General features: G+C 49.1%; 1 protein-coding gene and 1 non-coding gene across 2 annotated transcripts in view; one reads left to right on the top strand and one right to left on the bottom strand.

Moving 5' to 3' along the window:
- The window catches only part of KIF26B (kinesin family member 26B), a 587401-nt gene that overhangs the window by 540222 nt on the left and 25504 nt on the right, over window positions 1–21675 (top strand). Inside the window, exons 11-12 of the mRNA XM_075531356.1 lie at window positions 14440–14602; window positions 15801–19218. Of these exons, the coding sequence (XP_075387471.1) occupies window positions 14440–14602; window positions 15801–19218 (3581 nt within the window). The remainder of the gene's footprint in view (window positions 1–14439; window positions 14603–15800; window positions 19219–21675) is intronic.
- Window positions 4546–4666, bottom strand: LOC142437788 (small nucleolar RNA SNORA61). The gene has a single exon (XR_012782308.1). It is a non-coding gene; the product is annotated as a small nucleolar RNA SNORA61 (small nucleolar RNA).

Consider the following 21675-nt stretch of genomic DNA (forward strand, 5'->3'; position numbering starts at 1 on the left):
ACTAAGCCTTGGACTGCTAACCAAAAGGTTGGAGGTTCAAACCCACCAACTGTTCCCCCAGGAGAAAGTGGAGGCTCACTGCTCCAATAAAGATCGACAGCCCTGGAAACCCTACCTAGGGTGACTATGAGTCACAATTCACTCGATGACAGTAGGAGCTCAATGAGTAATCACTGTGTCACCAGGACATCTTGGGTTTCCTTATGAGTGTATAGATTCCTATCCCAGACAACACTGTGCTTCAAGGGATCTCTTAGAATGTTCCTTTTGATGATGAATGCGACATTATCCACCTTGAATTAATCATTCCTGGCATAGTAAACTGTAGGATTGGCTAATTCAAAATGGCCAAGATCAGTCCCTTTCGGCTCACTAATGGCAAGGATGTCTATCCTCATGTGTTTCATTTTACTTTTGATGACTTCCAGTTTTCCTGCATTCATACTTTGTACATTCCACATTCCAATTATTAATGAACGTCTGAAACGGTTTCTTCTCATTTTGAGTCCTACCAGATCAGCAGATAAAGGTCCGAAAGGTTTGTTCCACCCAGGTCATTAAGGTTGAGTCCACCTTGAGCAGGCAGCTCTTTCCCAGAGTATTTGAGTGCATTCCAGTCTAAGGATCGTGTCTGCTGGCACTGTCTCTAGCAGTGTTTCATGGCTTTTCATAAGGTTTTCAGTGACTAATTGCTCAGGAATGGATAGCCGATTCCTTCTTCATAGACTCTTCTTAGTCCAGAAGCTCCATTGAAACCTGTCCACCATGGATGTCCAGCTGTTTTTTTAAAATACCAGTGGAATGGCTTCCAGCATCACTGAAACAGGCAAGCCACATAATACAACAAACAGCTAGACTTAGAGATTAGACCCTTGTCGGTGTGTCATGGCAGTAACTTGTCTCCATGTGTAGGCTCTCTGTATTCTTTTGGTGGAGTCTTTTGATGATCATTAAACATTTAGTTTTTAGGTGATCTTAGTTATCTTCTGCTATTCATTGCTACTATTGTATTTATGCCGCAGATTTAAGTCTTTGATCCATTTTGAGTTACTTTTTGTGTATATTGTGAATTTGTTGGCAAATGGCTCTCTAGTGTTGGCAACCTCGTTTATTAAAAATACCACCCCTTCCCCATGTAGTGGACTGATTCTTTGTTAAAGATCTGCCATCAACTTCTGGATGGATTTATTTCTTCATTCTAACTTCTGTTCGATTAGTCTGCATGCCAGTCATTGTGCCCGCATCAGGGCGATCACCACAGCTGTGCGTGAGGCTCTGAAGGTGGGAAGGGTGGGGCCGCCTCCTCCTTCTGTAATAAGGCTTTGGCGATCCAGCGTCTTCTTTTCTTTCCATATATAAAGTTGGAAATTAGTTTTTCCATTTCCCAAGTTCTAAACATTGTCTCCATCTCAGCACGACTTCTTGGCTCTATTTGGCCTCCTCTGTTTTGTTACCTAGAAACTTACTCTCTGGCAATAAGAGGGGTGTGTCTACCTCTCATTTGTTTCCCTTTGCTTGGGAATTAGTTTCCTCTGCTCCCCCTTACCTAATGTTTGACAACCACGTTTCCCTTTTTCTGGTTTGTTTTCGGATTGTTTAGGTTGGAAGGGTAATTGAATTCATGCCTTTCCAACATGGTTAGGAGAAGAAATTGATTGTTCATGATCATCTGTTGTTGGCTTTATTTTTTTAAACATCTTCATTTCCTTCAATGTGATACTAAACTTGTGTTGCTTCTGCTAGCTCTTTTTCATGGTTCCATGTTGCTTCGTGTGTTTATTTCTGTCTGCGGTGACTCATTTTCTGTTGGGATTTTAATTTTGAGAAATCTTTGACACCTGGAAGAAAGATGCTTGGCACTGGAGAGCGCTTGTATTTGCCGCTACCAGATGCCTGGGATAGCTACCAGTGAAGGCGATTGTAGTCTCAGATGGAAATAGTTGGGACCACTCAGATACCGAGAATTGACACTGCAAACCTGTACATAATACAGTTTGTGGTTCCAAATTCTCAGACCGTTTCTTTCCTGCCTCCCAATGACATATTTCAAGTCAGTCCTATCTCCGGTACACGAGAGAGGGCAGATGTGGCAGAGGGGATTCTGGTCAAATGTCCATGCTGTGTGGGCTCTGGCCTGCATCTTCAGCTTTCCCTGCCCTTTGAAGCTGCACAAAACTAAACGGAGCATTAGCTGGCTTGGCAAATGACCTCAGTGTGAAAACACAAAGAGTTCACTTCTCCCGGCTTCCCACTTTCAGGCACGTTTGGACCTGGTCTTTTGCGGACTCTACAGTGTACCTTAGGATATTTTTAAAAAATTATTTTACCCATAATGTTTCTTGTTATTTAACAGAAAGGTCTTCCTAGGTACCTAAGTACCTATCACCAGAAGAAAGGCAAAGCTTTCTGTTCCCAGAAAGATTTACAGCCTCCAAAACGGAGGGAAGTGCTCATTCCTCCTGTAGGATGTTCATGAGTCAAAATCACCTTGCTGACAATGAGAAACTCAATCCCTGCCAGTTGATTTGGACTCAGAGTGGCCCCATAGGGCAAGACAGCACTCTTCCCGAGCAGGAGCTAGTGGTGAGTAGTCCCAAACTGCTGACCGTGTGAGCAGCAGCCCCCTGCGCAACCAGGCCTCCACGGCAGTAGAAAGGCACCTACCAGAGTGCTCTGTGGCTACTTTTCTGTATCTTTCTGCAGCATATCCGTTAGGACTGAATTGTGATATCCCCCTTCCCCCCAAAAAAAAAAATATGTTATGAATCCTTCTCTCTGTGCCCACGGTTTTCATCCCATTCAGGAATGAGTTGTCTCTGTTATGTTAGCAAGGCTGTATTAGTCTAGCGTGCGTGTTGAGTCAGTCTCTTAGACAAGGAGCGATGGGTAAAATACGTGGCCGAGCAAAACAACCTTCGCGAGGAGAACTGGGCCCTCAGAGCTGACAAGAAGGAAAAGTCGCCCCTTGAAAACTTATTTTCTAACAGAAAATGTTTTCTTATAAGAAGAAAAATAAATACCCCTGTATATTAAAGTAAAAAGAGAGAAAAAGCCTTTTTACACTGGTTATCTAAACACTAAGATATTAGCAGAAGAGTTATCCCTGGTGCACCTGTGTGAGTTTTAATCATTCTCAGTCATATCGAATACGGCTTCTTCCTAAGACCTTGTTAGTAGTATTTTGCTAAAATGTATATTATTTCTGGTTTAGAGCCACAACATTTTTGTTCTTTTAACTGCTTTTGTTCACAAATAAAAATAAGTGTATTTTACTAACAATACCTATTCTCTAGGGCAGCGGTTCTCAACCTGTGGGCCGTGACCCCTTTGGGGTCAAACGACCCTTTCACAGGGGTCGCCCGATTCATCACAGTAGCAAAATGACAGTGATGAACTAGCAACGAAAATAATGTTATGGTTGGGGGTCACCGCAACATGAGGAACTGTATGAAAGGGTCACGGAATTAGGAAGGTGGAGACCACTGCTCTAAAGTAATCATATTTTGGCTGAGAATGATTATGAATTTATGTGTAACAACTAATTTCAAGCCCATTTCAGCAGAGTAAATTTCTCAATTGGTAGAATATTTCATGTTTAATTTTCAGAGGATTCTTAGCACAAGCTAATTTTCAATACATCATTGAATAAAAACAAACAAAAATCTCATTGCTATGGACAGAGTCCATTCCAGCTCATACTGACCTAATAGGACAGAGTAGAGCTGGTCTATAGGGTTTCCAGAATCTTTCCAGAAGCGACTCTGGCAATCCTGCTCCGATGGAGTGAGTGGCTGACAGATTTGAACTACAGACCTTTCAGTTACAAGCTGAATGCTGAACCACTGAGCAGTTACAGGATTTCTCATTTTAATCTTTCATGTGGTTTGAACGCTCCTCATCACTTAGCTGCTCCTTGCTTTTGTAGAGAGATGTCTCAGCATCATTTTGTTAACAAATTTTATTGTTAGTAATTGCCGTTCTTTGAAAGTTGCGAGGTTGAGGTTTTTCAGTTCATTTTATTTGTCATGTACTTAATTGCAAATGTACAACATATTTTGAACAAAATGAAAAAAATTATAAATGTCTTTGCAAAACTTTAAGAACTCTCACAGGCTATTTATAATGATATATAAAGTTTTGTGTGTGTGCACGTGCACGTGTGCTGGCATGCTTGTGTGTGTGTGTGTGTGTGTGTGTGTTGTCAATATTTGGACCATAGTATAGCATAGTGTCCTTTACTGGTGCATTGATTTTATTAGATGGTGAGAAAAATTAATTACCTATTAAAATAAACATTGATGTTAGAGAATATACAATATAATAAGCATAGATACCAAGTTGATGCTGACTCATAGTGGCCCTGTAGTCCCCGTGTATTTCCAAAACTGTAACTCTATTTTGGGAATAGAAAGCCCTACCTTTCTCCCATGGAGCTCCTGGTGGTTTCTGAACTGCTGACCTTATGGTTAGCACCCCAATGCATAACCACTATGCTGTATAGATTAGAAAACAATGAATTAGTTAACCTTTTTTATTTTTTTTTTACCCTGTCTGAAACTAGCCCAGGCTCCAAGAGCACTGAGGGGCAGGCTTCAATGTTTCTTTTCCTCCTTTTACGACCACCCAGACCAGTGTTTTGATCCGATGGGAAAGGGAACTGGAGGGTGAATTACTTAACCTTTAAGACAAAACAAAACACCTTTTCTCCTTATACAGCAGTTAAGTCTATTTCCTCAAGAGTTGGATGGTTGTACAATCATCCTGTGATGCCATGACAACTCACCCAGCAAGCTGCAATCTCATGTTAAAAAATCAGCAACTTCATATCATGAAAGCTATTTTTTTTAAGCCTCAAGCATTTCTCAAAGCAAAGAAAGAAAATGCACATGCCTCTGCTGAAGTGGTCTTTTTGTTCAACAGTAGCTTCATCAAAAAACGTGAGGTAGTTCAGCCCCAAAATGTATGTGTGTGTGCGCGCGTGTGTGAATACACACGCGCGCACACACACAAGTGAGTCAAAAACCATTGCTACCAGGGCTCTAGGTTTATGCCAAACAAAATACACCTTGACCAAGTCTCTGAGGTCAGTGGATGGCAGAGATGAGTTTTCTCACTAATACACTTACTTTGGTCTTATTAGGTGCCTGCAAAATGGTCTCATCAAAACTGGCTTCTGAGGAGATCCACCGGGCCACCTAAATTCAAGGACGAGGTCAGCTCACAAGGCTCTAGTGACTGGTTTTACTGGGATCTCACAGGAAGATCACAGGGCCTTATAAGGGAGAGGTGTTAAGACAATTTGCAAACAGCATTGGTAAGAAAAATGGCCAAGAAAGTTACACTAAGGAATTTTTCTTTCTTCATGACAACAATGCACCTTCTTCTGCCTCAATGCTGTCAAGGGCTGTACTCTCAGAAGTTTGTGGGAGATCTCACTCCTCCACCCTGCAGCCCCCATCTTCCGCCTGTAGACTGATTTTTATTTCCAAACTTCAACGAATAATCAGAAAGAACATGATTTGAGTCTCTCAAGGCCACTGCCTCTGCTGTTTTGAGGTGGTGTGAGTCAGAGTGCAGACTACAGAAGCACCTCCTTCAGAACTGTATGGACCTAGATAGAGGAGAGATCGAGAAACAGTAGCTTCGCATTAGACATTTGTATTTAATAAAGGTTTCTAGGATAAATTTGACAGCTAGAACTTCTCCTCCTCTGAATGGAAAGAAAATGTAATAATGAAGTATGTGTTCACCATGACCAAGTACAAGTGCATTGCAGCATAAGGGACTTCGTAAGTTTGATAGAACATCGTATCATAAATGTGAACTCTGCCCGCTGCATATATCTCCCATGTTAATAGATGAGACCATGCGAGTAGAAAGTACAGTTTTATTCAACTCTTCTCAGCTCGTTTTAATGAAGTCTTTTATTTTCCTTAGAAATATGAAAGAAAAAAATCTAAGATGAAACTTATCAGCGAGGATATAGGGCAAGCATAAACTGAAACAATTCTTCGCAAACCAGGATGGGTGGTCAGCCTAATTAGAAGCCCTATAGAGCATCTAGTTCCTATCCCATGTGTTTTTGTAATCCCAGGGGTAAGAGAAAGCCTTCCTAGATTTTAGACTCTTATACAGGCTTCTTGAATGAAATAATACCAATTTGTTTGAATTAAGCTTTGTGTGTATGTGAATATAAACAAATGAGAAAGCAATTCCAACTTCAAACTCCAACTACCATCAGAGTGATGCAAATCAAAATAACAAGGAACTAGAATCTCACCCCAGCCGAAGGAGCCAAATAGAATAAGACAGAAAACAGCCAGTGCTGATGAGGGTGTGGAGAGGCCGGACCTCATCCTCTGCTGGTGGGACTGTCAAAAGGTGCAACTCCTTTGGAAAACAAGATGATGCTCTCCTTGAAAAGACGGAAAGAGAAATACCCTTTGATCCAGGATTCCCACTCTCAGGTTTATATCCTAAGGAAATCAGGGCCAGGATAGAGACAGGTATCTGCACCCCCGGGCTCACTGCAGCAGTATTCACAATAGGAAAAAGAAGGACACCCCCTAAGTGTCCATAAGTGGATAAGCAAATGGTAACCTCACAACATGGCACGTACACGTCTTTGAAGAATAACAACCCCCAAAATACCTCAGAACAAGGATGAACCTGGCAGTCATTATGCTGAATTAAATTAGTCAATAACAAAAGAGTAATTATTCTAAATCCACTATCATAAATGCTAAGGAAATGTTTGTATACAGGAAAAACAAAACAAAACACTTTCATTGGTTTGCAGGGCCAGAAGAAGAGAAGAGGGGAAATCTCTAACTAGATAACAGGTGATTGAGTGACGGGAAGGTCATATACAGTAAGAGGGGATTAGCACAAGCTCGCCAAAGAAAAGGAAGACAAAGGAGCACAATAATGATAGATAGATAGATAGATAGATAGATAGATAGATAGATAGATAGATAGATAGATAAAATCTAACCACACAAGTGGCTACGATCTAATTAGGCTTAGTTATAAGCAGTGGTGAGCCCTTGTGGCCTGTTTGGGGACATCTTTTCTGCATACCAAAGGCATTTGACGATTCAAAAAACCTACACATTTGACTATATGTTTTTATTAGACCTTGAGGGACCAAACATCTTTGCTCTTGAAAGCTTCCAACAGGTGTAACGCCAGTGGAATGGGAGCCTGGGGGAGTAACATGCACACAACTTCCCCACGGGCCTGACTTGCAGCGCAGGGTCCTGACCTGATGGCGTGTTCATACTCTGACCGTTCCACGTTGGAGACCATTGTTGTACATTTTCCTCAAGAGGGTCCTATCAGTAATCTTGGTGTGTCTTTCTTAATGACCTACTCCTAGAAATTGTAGACAGTGTAGGCTCCAGCCCAAGTATTTATCACTTGTTCTCGGTAAGTCTTTGGAGACCTGAAGGTCTGTTCTGCCAGGAAAAACTGTGACCCTGGGATCGGCCACTTGTTCTAGCCACAGGTGGTGATATTTGCTCTAGTGTTGTTTTGATAACAACACCTATAAGGGACCGGGGTAATGTGTATTAGGCTGGGTTCCCAAGAGAAACAAAATCAGTGACACTTATATATGTGTCAGAAGGAACTTTGTCTAAGAAGTTACTTACTATCTCAAAATCATCCTAGCCCAGTCCAAGTCAGCTCCACGGATCCAGTGCTAGTCAGAGCGCTGTTCAGCCCCAAATAGGTGAAGGTCCATGGCCATTTGGCACCAGTGAAAGGTGAAGCAGGATACAGGGAGATCACAGGCCACTGAGGGCAGAGGCACATGGAACCAAGGTTGGGGGAACCACGGCAGGGGGCAGACAGCTTGGAGGTTAGCTCCCTGGATCAGAAGACCACATGGGCCTCCCTGGAGGCAGGCCCAGAGTGCAAGCAAGGATGAAGGTGCAAAGTAGAGAGACAGTCACAGTTCTCACTGCCTCTGTACGAGAAAAAGCCACACCCCAAGGATGCATCACCCGGCCGTGACCTGGCTGATAGGTGGGACTCTACCCCGACCCTTTCATACACACGTAAGTGGACATAAAATCGAACTGCCACATAATTATTCAGAAATTGTGGAGCAAGGAAGCTGAGAGGAGACTTCTGTTGGTGGCGAGATTGATGATAATTTCCATTGAGACAGTGCCTACTCATAACGGCCCCATATACACAGATCCATCTTTAGGATCAGATTCATGGTGGCGGCCACCGTGTATTTGGAGTGCCTCTCAGCCTGGGTAACGTACCCCGAGCACTGTATTGGACAGTGTTTTGTGTACGTCAAAGAGTTTTCATTGGCAAGTTTGCAGAATCAGATCACCAGACCTTTCTTCCTAATTGATCTTGATCAGCCACTCTACTGCAGTCTGCCCTTCCCGCTTGACCCTGCGTGTCTCGTAGATAACCGTGACACAGCAACACCAGCCCTCGCAGTATGCCAACGGAAGCACAGGTGTGGGGCAGACAGGGAGCACCTGAAGCTACCCCCTCACTGGACTGCCCAGCTCCAGGTCCAAAGTCTGGACCAAAGTTGGTACTTGTCGTTATTGTTCCACTGCACTTGATAAGCAGAAGTCCTTCTCGACTGTCAGTCGATGAAGTGGATTGGAATTATGGTCATGCCAGATGCAGTCCATCAAGTAAGCACCAAGGCCCCATCTCAATGCCACAAGTCAGCGTCACCCCATTGAGCCTCCGGTGACCAGTTTGGTTTTGAGAAGGCCAATGGGGAAGAACCACAAGAATTAGGGGAGGGGATGACTGTAGACTCTGTCTCTGTGACCCTTTCTGACATTGGGATTGACACATGTTCCTAAACCTAAGGATCATTTAAAGTTGAAGAATAGCAAAGTTTCTAGGTAATATGGTGAGCTCATCTCTATTCAAAGACTGTCTTGTGGCTATAATGCAGCATAATTTAGGTATTTCCTTCGCCCTCCCCAATAAGACTGTCACAGACTACTATGAGGACTATGAAAAGTGACAAAGCTATAGAAATATCTATGGGAGAACATGGATAATTCATGAGAATGACTTGGAGCAAATCAATGTTCAAAGGGAAACAAAACTTCAGGTAATGTGAAAAATGGCAGAGTGGCAATTAAATTCTATATTGTAGTAATGATATACATATACTAATTACTCCTAATCTTATCATACAGGTAGGTTAAAAACTGACTATGCATCTATTACAGACCAGCCTGCAAGTGTAGCTGTCTTGTTATTGAATTACTAAGCATTCCTTCATATCATCGTAGACTTCATTAGCAATTTTTGCTAGTCTGTTGATTTAGGGAAAATTTATAGGCCTCCCCTCCACCCGCCATTTTTCTGCAAGGTTAATAAATTATTGTTTTCCTTTTGTTTTTTCATCAAAGGGATGAGATTCCTAGCTCCTGATGGATCTAAATTACAAATAAATGTAGGAAATGTTTCTAAATAATTAATCTGTAAGAGCTCTTACAACTCAACAACAAAAAGATAATCCAATTTATAAGTAGGCAAAAGATTGAACGGACATATATCCAAAGAAGATATGCAAATGACCATAAAGCACATAAAAAGATGTTCAACTTCATTACTCATTAAACCCACCCCATTGTCATCAAGTCAGTTCTAACTCATAGTGACCCCCCAGGATAGAGTGGGACCACTCTAGGGTTCCCCTAGACTGCCACCTCTCTCTCCCGTGGAATGTGTGTTAGGCTCCACCTTGGCCCTACTGTTAGCAGCCAAGCATTAGTCACTGTGCCTCCTTTCATTGGTCATCATCTACTGCCATCAAGTCAGTTTTGACTCATAGCAAACTTATATGGCAGAAAAGAACTACTCCTTAGAACTTTACATCTTTACAGGAGCAGGCAGCCTCATCTTTCTCTCAAGGAGCAGAGGGCAGGTTTGAACCACTGTGCTTCCAGTTATTATCAGTCCAGCACTTAACCCACAAAGCCACCAGGGCTCCTTTTAGTAGTCATTAGAGAAATGCAACTCAAAACCAGAATGAGGTAAACTTAACCCCCATCAAGATGGCTACAATAATCGTAATTTTTCAAAAAGGGAACATGGCAAGTGCTGGCAAGAATGTGGGAAAATGGTAATGCACATGCACTGTAGATGAGAGTGGAAACGTGTTCGGCTACTGTAGGAAACAGGTGGGTTTGTTAGGTGCCATCCATTGGGGACTGACCCAGGACATCCCGAGGCACAGCAGAGCAAAGCACTGCCTGATGCTGCGCCATCCTCACGATTGCTCCTGTGCTGGAACCCATTGTTGCAGCCACGGTGTCGATCCATCTCCTTAAGGGCGTTCCACTCTCTTGCTTCCCCTCAACTTTCCTAAGCTTGATGTCCTTCTCCAAGGACTGGTCTTTCCTAGCAGCATGTCCAATGGATGTGAGACAGTGTGGCCATCCTTGCCTCTAAGGAGCTCTCTGGCTATACATCTTCCAGGACAGACGGGTTTGTCATGTTAGTGGTCCATGGTTTTACTTTCTCTGTTCTTCGCCAGCACCACGCTTCAGATGCATCACTTTGCCTTTGGTCTTCCTTATTCAATGTCCAGCTTTCACACACATATGGGATAGTTGAAAGTACAATGGCCTCAGTCCTCAATGTAGCATCCTTGCTTTTCAATACCCTCAGGAGGTCTTGTGCAGCTGACTTACCCAATGTCATACGCTTTTTGGTCTCTTGGATTGGCAATTCTTGAAAGAGTTCAGTAGAGAGTTACCATGTGACCAGCACATTCATTCATAAGTATACACCTCAAATAATTGAAAACAGAGGCTTAAACAGATTTATTCAGTGATGCTCATTGCAGTATTATTCATAATAGCCAAGAGGTGGAAATGACCCAAATGCCAATCCATAGATGAATGAATAAACTGTGTTATCTACATACAATTCAGCCATAAAAATAATGAAGTATTAATGCATGGTACAACATGAATGAACCTTCAAAACAGTGTGATAAGGGTAAGAAAGACATCAGACAGAAAGGAAAGGTACATGACCCCATTCCCATTAAATTCCCAGAACAGGTAAGTCCATAGCTTTGGAGCGTAGCTGGATTGCCGGGAGAGTGGGAGTGGGGAGAAACTGCCTAGTGAGGAAGGGTTTATTAGTAGTTATGGAAATATTTGGAGTGATGGTTGCATAACCTTTGAAGTGATTAATTTCATGTTAAGTGACTTTCACATCAATGCCGTTTCAGAATATGGTAGGACCTTTTGCTTCTGCCTGAGAGCTATTAAGTTACAACATTGGCTGAGTGCTTTAGAGAGAGGTCAAGATCAGAGTCAAGCTCCTGGTCTCAGTCTTCTGAGGAGAGGAATCAGGACAAGTGTGAGCAGAGAGGAGGCATTGAGTTGTGTGGTGGTAGAAGGGAGCTGTGTGTGAGCAACGCTGGATGTCCCTAAGCAAGAGCACCCGTGGAGGACGTTATCTGGCTGTTCGCTGCCATCAAATACATCCCTAGCTCATAGCCTGGGGTGCAGTGGAACAAAAGGTTGCGCCACCCAGTGGGCTCCCCACAGTCAATGCTCTGAGTGTTCACGATCCCGTTTCCTGCCCTCTTGCTGTATCAACTATAAGGATTTCCATATTTCAAAAAGAAGGTTACTTTGCCAGTAGTCATTTTTAAAGTTGCGCGCGGTAGGGGTGAGGGGAAGTGGGTATGTGTTCGTGAAAGCTGGCCGCTTGAGAGTGTAGCATGGTCCTCCCATGCTACCCTCCAGCCCTTTCCCCTCCCCGCCTGCTGTCCACATGTAAGCTTCCTCCCACTTGGCCCCAGTCTTCAACCGTGTGGCCAGCCTGGCACTGAGGGGAGGGCCGGGCTAGCAGCTCCTCACTGGGTGCTTCTCTTCCCCTTCTTCAGTCTTGATACAAGGTCTGGGCTGAGTTTGTGCTGACTGTTACTCTAGAGAAGCCCTGGTGGAGTAGTGGTTATGCATTGGGCTGTAATCCAGAAGGTCTGCAGTTCAGAACCACCAGCTGCTCCTCAGGAGATAGACAGAGATTTTTGCTCCCCTTGGTAGTTACAGTCCCAGACCCTCACAGGGGCGGTTCTGCCCTGTGCTAGAGGAGCACTATGAGTTGGCATCGACTCGATGGCCGGGAGTTTGGTTTTAGTTTAGTTTATTTTGGTTTACTCTAGAAACTCTGTGAACCTTCTTTATTTTCTTACCAAATATGCTGGGTGAAATCTCCAGTTTCCAAGTCCTCATTCCACATCTAAGGCTTTTCCTGAAACTGGGAAAGCCAAAGCAATGTGTCCACCCTTTGCATTCCCGCAGGGGCGTGTGGTAGAGTTTAGGGGCCGTGCGCCTGGCAGCAGGTTCACCAGCTTCCCACCAGGAAAGCTACAGTGCTGGTTGCTAAGCAACATACATGCCGTGACTTCTTTCAACAATGTGGGCTTTTGCTTCTTTTTTTTTATCTCCCCTGAGTCATTTGTCCATAGGATTGTCTCATGAATGAGGAATCATGTGGAAACACACAGAACAAGCGATTCAATGTAACAGTGTTTATCCTTTGACTCTGGCTTTGGCATCTTTTCCTGAGGTCTTATCCAGGGTCGCATGGAGAGTGGCACATGCCATCATCAGGTGCCATCAATTAACATACCGTGTCATAAGGAACTCCCTAGTATATGACTGCAACCAAACCCTCAAAGAATCCATTTCCAGCTTCCCCCACTGAAGACAAAATCCCAGACAGGTCCGCTAGAGCCTCACCAGAGAACTTCCTGCCCAAACGAGTGGGTGGAGCTTGCCTTTCACTATCCGTCTGGCAGCCCTGCTGCTGTCCCTACCATCCGAGGGATGCATTTTGAAGGGAGCTCGGGGGTTACAGCCAGACCCTGCTCCTGCTCCACACACCCCTCCTCTCTCTCCCATCTTCCATCACTGATGATTTCTCATGAAGGGAAGCATGGAGATGTTGGTAAATTGGCCCGGAGCTGAGTCATAGTGAGCCCAGGGTCCCCAACCTGGCACCTTAATTGATCCCAGGTGGAAAGGAGAAACTATTACTCTCACACCACGGCCTCCCTCCAGGCCTGACACAGGTCACGTGTGAAATGGTCCCTCCTGTCTCAGATTAGCAGTCTCTGCAGACAGTGCTCGACATCTCCCTCTGGCCACGGAGCTGGACAATCCCTCTCCCAGGAGCACTAGCAAAGGGGTGGCCACCCCAAGGAGCTCATAGCGGAGTGGGGACCTGGACACAGATGCGAAGGCAAACACTTCCTATTGGTGTCCTAAACACAACAGGTACACAGCACAGAAAACAGAGAGGGAGTCTGAGCCTGAAGGATCAGGGAAGGATGCAGAGAAGAAGGGTGTTTTGACATTTGGCAGCTGTTAAGAGGACCCGTGATGAAGAAGTTAGCAGAGGTTTTTTTTAAAAGAGAAAGGCAGGAAGAAGTGTGGAACCCATACTTTGTTTTTGTCAAGCTGGCTCTGCCTCATGACGACACTCAGAACAAAAACTTTGCCGTCTTAATGTTCTCTGTCATGTGTGAGCCGACTGCCACAGCCACAGCCACCGTGTACTGGGAATACCTCCGAACCTAGGGGCTGCTCCACACTGTATCACTATATTGTGATCCGTGATGCTTAGATTGGCAGGCCTTTCTTCCTAGTCTGTCAGCATTTGGAAGCTCTGCCCAAATCTTCCCTCCTTGAGTGACCACCACAGTGCAGACGCACTGAAGATGGGGGCGGGGAAGGGGGAGGTCAAGTGTAAGATGGATAAGCATGAACCATTCCTCCAGCTCTTGCCAAGCCCCAGAGGAGGCCTTTCTAGAAAGCGAGCGCTCGAGCCTCTGTCTGGGTCTCCACACTTACAGTCTGAGCACGAAGTCCACCCCCGGGGAGAGTATGAGATGGGAAAAGACCGTGACAAGAGAGTGGTTGCATGTGCTAGAAACACATAGGTCATTGGCATAAGCTCTCGGTTGTGGGACCGTGTGTTTTCGTTGCAGGAGCTGCATGTGTGCGTGCCTCCCAGAGAGAGGCTGCGCGGGCAGCTAGCATGCCGAATCCCTGGTCACAAAGGCATCTGCTCTTGATCCCTGCCCCTCATTGCTATTCCCAGGTCTCATTATGAGCCGCATCAGATGCACACACACAGACGCACGGGAGTACCCGCCCCGGCTAGGACAGAGGTGCCAAGGGAGGTGTTTTGCATGAATCCCATCCTTAGGGTTAGACGCACTTGCTCAGCTGCCAAGTACAAATAGCCTCCTGCTGGAAAAGGATGCTAATTAGTATGCCATTAAAAAGGGGGGAGAGAAAAAAATTGCCCCTCCACCGCCACAAAAAAAGCCACAGAGACCCGAAGCCATGCCCTGACAGCCACCGTGAAGCATGGCCCACTAATGCTGCCTTAATTCACTTTGCCGGGCAGGGACAGCAAGCTCACCATGTTGCTGCGGGAGTCCCTGGGGAACATGAACTGCCGCACCACCATGATTGCTCACATCTCGGCTGCGCCGGGGAACTACGCAGAAACCCTGTCCACCATCCAGATTGCGTCCCGAGTCTTAAGGATGAAGAAAAAGAAGACGAAGGTAAGGCGCATGCGGGGCGGGGATGTGGGTGGGGGTGGGGGTGGGGGCGTATGACAGCCCTAGAAGAGTCCTGTGCAGGCACAGCATTAGAAAGAGCCCATCGGCACTTCCCAGCCTTGTGTGTCAGGGCTGTGTGTGAGTGGTTGTGGAGGCACCTGGGACTGGAAAACTTTCAGGCAGATGGGCACGTTCCTGCTGGCCATACCCACCCCAGAGCTAGTGTTTCTACAGGCGTCCTGGCCACCATGCGGTGGGTGGGGGTGGGTGGGGGTGGGTGGGGGGGTGCTGGGTCCACTTTAAATACCACCAGTGCATGGCCACTTTAAGATGGAAACTGCGGAGGAGTAGGAGCGAGCCCCCGTTCTCCCCTTGCAAGCCTGGGTCTGGTGTGGGTGAAGAATGCCCTCTCCATGGGCCGACGCCATGGAGGAGCCCTAGCATCTCCCTCGCATGGCCACCATTCCCCCAGCATTTCCGGGTGGCGTCTGCATTTTGCTGGGTGCTACTAAGCGCCTACGAGAACTCACAGGATGCATTTTCCGGACAGGAAGCCCAGAGACATGGTAGCCGTGACCCGGGTGTTTAAAGCAACCACAACGGTGGTCACTAAGGTCCAGGATCAGTGAGTGAGTGAGTGGGGGACGTGTGGGACTTCGTTTCTTCTTCTCTTTGTAGCTTCTTTGTAAACAGCAGCCTCTGGGTGACAAAAGTGGCTAAGTGTTCCCCTGCTAACTACAAGCTTGGTTGTTCAACCCCACCCAGAGCTGCCTTGGAGGGAAGCTCTGGCTTGGTGTGCTTCTGGAAGGTCCCAGCCCTGAGAGCCCTATGGGACACCGTTCTGCTTAGCACCCTGGGCTTGCCAGGAGTCAGAAACAGCTTCTCTGGTGTTTTTGTATAAAGCTGAGATTTCTAACCTGTGTTGGCGGTATAGTGTGCCCCGATTGGCTTGGGGGTGTCAAATCAGACAACTCCTCTGCTTTTGGGTGTCCAGGTAGGGCCTGGCCTGGATGCCTCAGTCTATGGGCATCTCCCTTATGCTTCACATGTGTCACCCACCAGTTGTCACTTGTACGTGTAGCTGTGATATGAAGAAGGTAGATACGCTGGTACGGACACCCCGAGACGTGGCCCCATCCCCAGGGCTCAGCTGCCCCTGCCCCTCGCTGTGTGTGGCTAACGCACCTCCTCTCACCCGCAGTACACGTCGAGCTCCTCCGGGGGAGAAAGCTCCTGTGAAGAAGGCCGGATGCGCCGGCCCACGCAGCTGAGACCATTCCACACCAGGAATGCCGTGGATGCCGACTTCCCAATCCCTCCCTTGTCCAGTGACCCTGACTACTCGTCCAGCAGCGAGCAGTCCTGCGACACAGTCATCTACATCGGGCCTAACGGCACAGCCCTCTCTGACAAGGAGCTCACCGACAACGAGGGGCCCCCTGACTTCGTCCCCATCGTGCCCGCCTTGCAGAAGACCAGAAGCGACAGCCGGCCTGCCGAGGCAGGAGAGGCCGCTGCCTGCAAGTCAGAGAGGGACTGCCTGAAGTGCAACACGTTTGCGGAGCTGCAGGAGAGGTTGGATTGCATCGATGGCAGCGAAGAGCCCAGTCGGTTTCCTTTTGAAGAGCTGCCTGTCCCATTGGGGCCCGAGCAGGCCAGCAAAGGCCCCTCACTAAGCCACGCTGCTGGGGCCGACTCTCTCTCCGAGTCAGATAAGGAAGAGAACAGCTCTGGCAGCCAGCTGACCGAGCGGGAAGGCGCTGACCCCTCGGCCGCCTCTGGGATGCAGCGGAACCACTCCCCCATCCTGGTCCTGGCCTCGGCACTCAGCGGCAGCCCCGGTCCTTCCTCTCCCAGGAGCATCCCGGGCAGCAGCAGCCAGCACAGTGCCTCCCCACTGGTGCAGAGCCCCAGCCTCCAAAGCAGTCGCGAGAGCCTCAACTCCTGTGGCTTTGTGGAAGGGAAGCCCCGGCCGATGGGCTCCCCCCGACTGGGCATCGCCAGCTTGTCCAAGACCTCAGAGTACAAGCCCCCCAGCTCTCCTTCTCAGAGATGCAAGGTCTACACCCAGAAGGGTGTCCTGCCCGCTCCCGCACCCCTGCCTCCTCTGAGCAAGGATTCTGGTGTGGTGTCAAGTGAGTCCTTGCTTCAGCCAGAGGTCCGAACCCCCCCGGTTGGAATGAGCCCCCAGATTTTGAAGAAATCCATGTCTGCTGGGAGCGAGGGGCTCCCCGAAGCCCCTCATGAGGATGAGCCTGCTGCAGCAACATCTCCGGGGTCCAAGCAGGAGATCCTGAGCACCACCACAGTGACGGTGCAGCAGCCCCTGGAGCTGAACGGCGAGGACGAACTGGTTTTCACCCTGGTGGAGGAGCTGACCATCAGCGGGGTCCTGGACAGCAGCCGGCCCACCAGCATCATCAGCTTCAACAGCGACTGCTCCGTGCAGGCCTTGGCCTCGGGCTCTCGGCCTGTCAGCATCATCAGCAGTATCAGCGAGGACCTGGAATGCTATTCAAACGTGGCTTCTGTCTCCGAGGTCAGCATCACGCAGTTCCTGCCCCTCCCGAAGCTGGCGCTGGACGAGAAGGCCCGGGAGCCCAGGAGCCGGCGCTCCTCCATCAGCTCCTGGCTGAGCGAGATGAGCACAGGCAGTGATGGCGAGCAGTCCTGTCACAGCTTCATAGCCCAGGCGTGCTTCGGGGATGGCGAAGCCATGGCCGAGCCGCCAGCCTCGGAGTTTGTCAACAGCATCCAGAACACCGCGGTGGTGTGCAGAGAGAAGCCCAAGGCGGGCCCCGATAATGTGCTCATCTTGTCTGAAATGGGGGAGGATGCTTTCAACAGGGGCGCCCCCATCAAAGCTTGCAAGATATCGACTCTGGGCAAAGCCATGGTCACCATCTCCAACACGGCCAATCTGAGCCGCTGTGAAGGCTACCTCCCCATGAAGACCAATATCACCGTCTACCCCTGCATTGCCATGGGCCCCCTGAACATCCAGGAGACTGAGATGTCTACCGCCTCACGTAGCGCGGCCCTGCCCCAGGAGACCCTAGAGCCCGGTGCAAAGAAGGAGATGAAATTTGAGGACCCCTGGCTCAAAAGAGAAGAAGAGGTGAAAAAAGAGAACTCTTATCCTAACGAAGGTATTCGGTGTGAGAGTGGGCGCAGCCCCACACAGCCCGAGACCCAGCCTGAGCAGGGGCAGGAGCTGGAGGCCGGCGCAGGCGACAGGCTCAGCAGCAGCAGCGGAGAGGTCTCCGCCTCCCCGATGGCCGACAACTGCCGGAGGATCGTGGATGGCTGCGAGATGGCCTTGCCCACTCCAACTGCCCAGAGTCCCGGGCCTTCCAACAGGAACCTGAAGTCCAGCAGCCTCCCCAGGGCTTTCCAGAAAGCCAGCAGACAGGAGGAGCTGGACAGCCTCTTCTACCACTGTGCTGCCGAGCTCAATGGCGTAGGCACTGCCTTGGGCACCCAGCCCACCAAAGCAACCCTGGAGAGGAAGGTGGCGTCACCCAAGCATTGCGTCCTGGCTCGGCCCAAGGGGACGCCCCCTCTTCCCCCTGTCCGAAAGTCCAGCTTGGACCAGAAGAACAGGGCCAGCCCCCAACACAGCACCGGCAGCAGCAGTACCAGCAGCCCCTTGAACCAGCCGTCCACTTTCTTGGCCAGCTTCCCAGATGAGCCTGGTAGCAAAATGAAGGATGCCAACAGCAGCAGCAAGCTCTTCAGTGCCAAACTAGAACAGCTGGCCAGCCGGACCAACTCTCTGGGTCGGACGACCGTCAGCCACTACGAATGCCTCTCACTGGAGAGGGCCGAGAGTCTATCGTCCATGAGCTCCCGGATGCACGCGGGCAAGGACAGCACCATGCCCCGCGCGGGGAGGAGCCCGGGCCGCAGCGCAGGGGCCTCGCCAACCAACTCGGGCACCACCCAGTCTGCGGGGGCCTCGCCCAAGGCCAGCCAATCCAAGATCTCGGCCGTGAGCAAGCTCCTCCTGGCCAGCCCCAAGGCGCGGAGCCTGTCCACCTCCGCCACCAAAACTCTCAGCTTCTCCACCAAGTCCCTGCCCCAATCGGTGGGCCAGAGCTCCAACCTGCCCCCCAGCGGGAAGCACATGTCCTGGTCCACCCAGTCCCTGAGCAGGAGCCGGGGCTCCGGCTCGGGCCTGGCAGCCAAGCTGCCCCTGCGAGCAGTCAACGGCCGCATCTCCGAACTGCTGCAGGGCAGCGCGGGGCCCCGGGCGCTGCAGCCGCGCGCCGGGCCCGAGGCGGACGAGCGTGGCAGCCACGCGGAGGAGAAGGCGGCGGCGCCCGTGCACGTGCTGCCCTCGCCCTATAGCAAGGTGACCCCGCCTCGCAAGCCCCACCGCTGCAGCAGTGGGCACGGCAGCGACAACAGCAGCGTGTTGAGCGGCGAGCTCCCGCCGGCCATGGGGAAGACGGCCCTCTTCTACCACAGCGGGGGGAGCAGTGGCTACGAGAGCATGATGCGCGACAGCGAGGCCACGGGCAGTGCCTCCTCCACCCAGGACTCCATGAGCGAGAACAGCAGCTCCGTCAGCGGGAGGTGCCGCAGCCTCAAAACCCCGAAGAAACGGTCCAATTCAGGTAGGTCTCCCTGGGCACAGACCCCGTTGCCCCCTAGGCCGGTGTGGTTGGCCAGGCTCCTGGTGGTCACCTGGGGTGGGGAGCCTTGAGAGGGGGATGGGGGCAGCGTTACTCCACAAAGAAAACTCCCCAGTAGTGAAGGGCATCATTCCTGGTGAAGTTGGGTAGTACCTTTCGGTCATGAACCTGATGTAAGGGGATGGACCAGAACAAGGTTGCTGGCCCTGCTGTAGGAAGAAGCTAGCTCTGTCTGGGCCTGTCCTAGGGTTTAAACCACTCAAGAACCAAGAAGCCTGCTGTGGAGTTCTTTCTATGGGGTCAGGCTAAGGCATACACCCTTATGAGCTAGTGCAGCGGTTCTCAACCTGTGGGTCGTGACCCCTTTGGGGTCATATATTTCCGATGGTCTTAGGAACTGAGACACCGCTCCTCTATCCGTCTCCAGGCGGGTCCGCCCACATGTAGATGCGCCCACATAGGAGTACCTGGCAGGAAGACTGTTACCCATGATACACCATGCCTCGAGACAAACTTTCATTTGTTTGTCATTAGAAGTAAATATTTCACAATATATAATGACATACTGTTTTTGTGATGAATCACTATGATTTCATGATGTTCAATTTGTAACGATGAAAATACCTCCTGCATATCAGATATTTATATGACAATCCGTAACAGTAGCAACATGACAGGTATGAAGTAGCAACGTAAATAATTTGATGGTTGGGGGTCACCACACCATGAGGAACTGTATGAAAGGGCGACGACATTAGGAAGGTTGAGAACTTCTGATCTACTGACTCCAACAGAAGCCGAGATGTGGGTCTGGTGGACCCCGAGACCCACCATTCCTCCTCTGGGACGTAAGGCAAAGAACACTCACTCTCCTCCAACAGGAGAAGCCAGTTCTCCACTCCCAGCCCCAAAGCCCCGCGGCGAGTTGTGTATGCCCACCTGCTTGGGATGCACGCGTGCACACACACACACAAGCTGCATATGCCTACCACAGTGTCTGGAATGCTTACTCACATTTGCAGCCCTCCCCCGCCCCCTAGACACACACACACCCACGCAGGCGTACCCAGCACACTCCATCAAAGCTGTGCATGCCCACCACTGAGCTTTGGGGAGATAATCAAAGGATACGGACGAAGGAGAGTAGCGCATAAAGCTCCCTCCCCCCAAAACAAGTAAAGCCCTTGCCATATAGTTGATCCTGACTCAGAGCAACCCAGGGGACAGAAGAGAACTGTCCCATGAGGCTTCCCAAGACGGTAAACCTTTTCAGAAGCCAACTACCACATCTTTCTCCCACAGAGGAGCTGGTGGGTTTGAACTACTGACTTTTCGGTTCTTAACCACTACGCCACCAGCGCTCCCTCTCTAGAGCCCCCTGACTTGCTCATCCGAGTTGGGGCACTGTGGCAGTCATGATGGGCTGAGAAACGGAGGCTCCACAGAGCGCTACGGACCTCCCTGATGGCCTTGGAGTCGACGAGGTTCAAAGACAGGCAGAAGGGAGAGGACAGAAAGAGAGCGATTAAAAGAACCAAGGACAACTAACACGAGTTTAGAATTTACCCAGGATCCTCTCTGCTCTTAGGTAGCTTCCAAAGAATCACTCTCTGGCTTAGAAATAAGCAGCGAATGCTAATGAATGAAACCAAACCTCAAGGCCTGCATTCGCACCTGTGCCTTGATTGAAGAGACAATGGTATTGCATGCTGCCTTTTGGATTTGTCCTTTGCCATCCTGTGGCCCCTAGGCTCTCTGGCAATGCTCAAAAGCCACTGCCCTCCAGCGCATTGGTGCCCTTGGCCAATGCTGGAATTGAAAGATGAGGTGAGATCCAGAGGTGGGCTTCCCCTCTCCTGCTCCAGCTGCTGCTCCAGCACTGTAATTCAGACCTCTCCCTCCAACCTGAGGTGGCCTCTTCCTCCCCTTCCCCCACAGACAAGCTCAGAGTCTGGAATGTTCCAACCGTTGCATAAGCACTGTGCTCCTTGCACATCTTAACCTATTCCACCTCCTCGAATCAAAGGAACCAAATACAAGGCACTGTGCAGTACATGGATTTACATGGCAGTATGGTTTCGATAGCATGTCCTGCCACTCCCATCCCAGATCATGAAACATCACTGTGACGATGTGACTCTCGAAGCATGTCCAGAAATCCACGTGGCTGTCAGAGCCTGGCGTCTTTCTGTCCCAGATGGTGTGTCTTTCATTCTGTGGTGCACTTTGATAATGCCCTCACCTCTTGGAGTCTCAGCAAATGACCTTGGAGCAGAGCCTGGGCTAAGACAATGTGAAAAATGAAAAGCCATTCAAGGTGACATAGCAGCTGTCCCATTTCCAGGGCCAAGGTCATTGAAATGATTGAACTAAATGCACTATACGCCACACAACAAGAGAGTTCATCTAAGACAGAGCCTTCCCAGAAAACAAAAATCT

Source organism: Tenrec ecaudatus, chromosome 1 (genome assembly GCF_050624435.1).
Source record: "Tenrec ecaudatus isolate mTenEca1 chromosome 1, mTenEca1.hap1, whole genome shotgun sequence".
Lineage (NCBI taxonomy): Eukaryota > Metazoa > Chordata > Mammalia > Afrosoricida > Tenrecidae > Tenrec > Tenrec ecaudatus.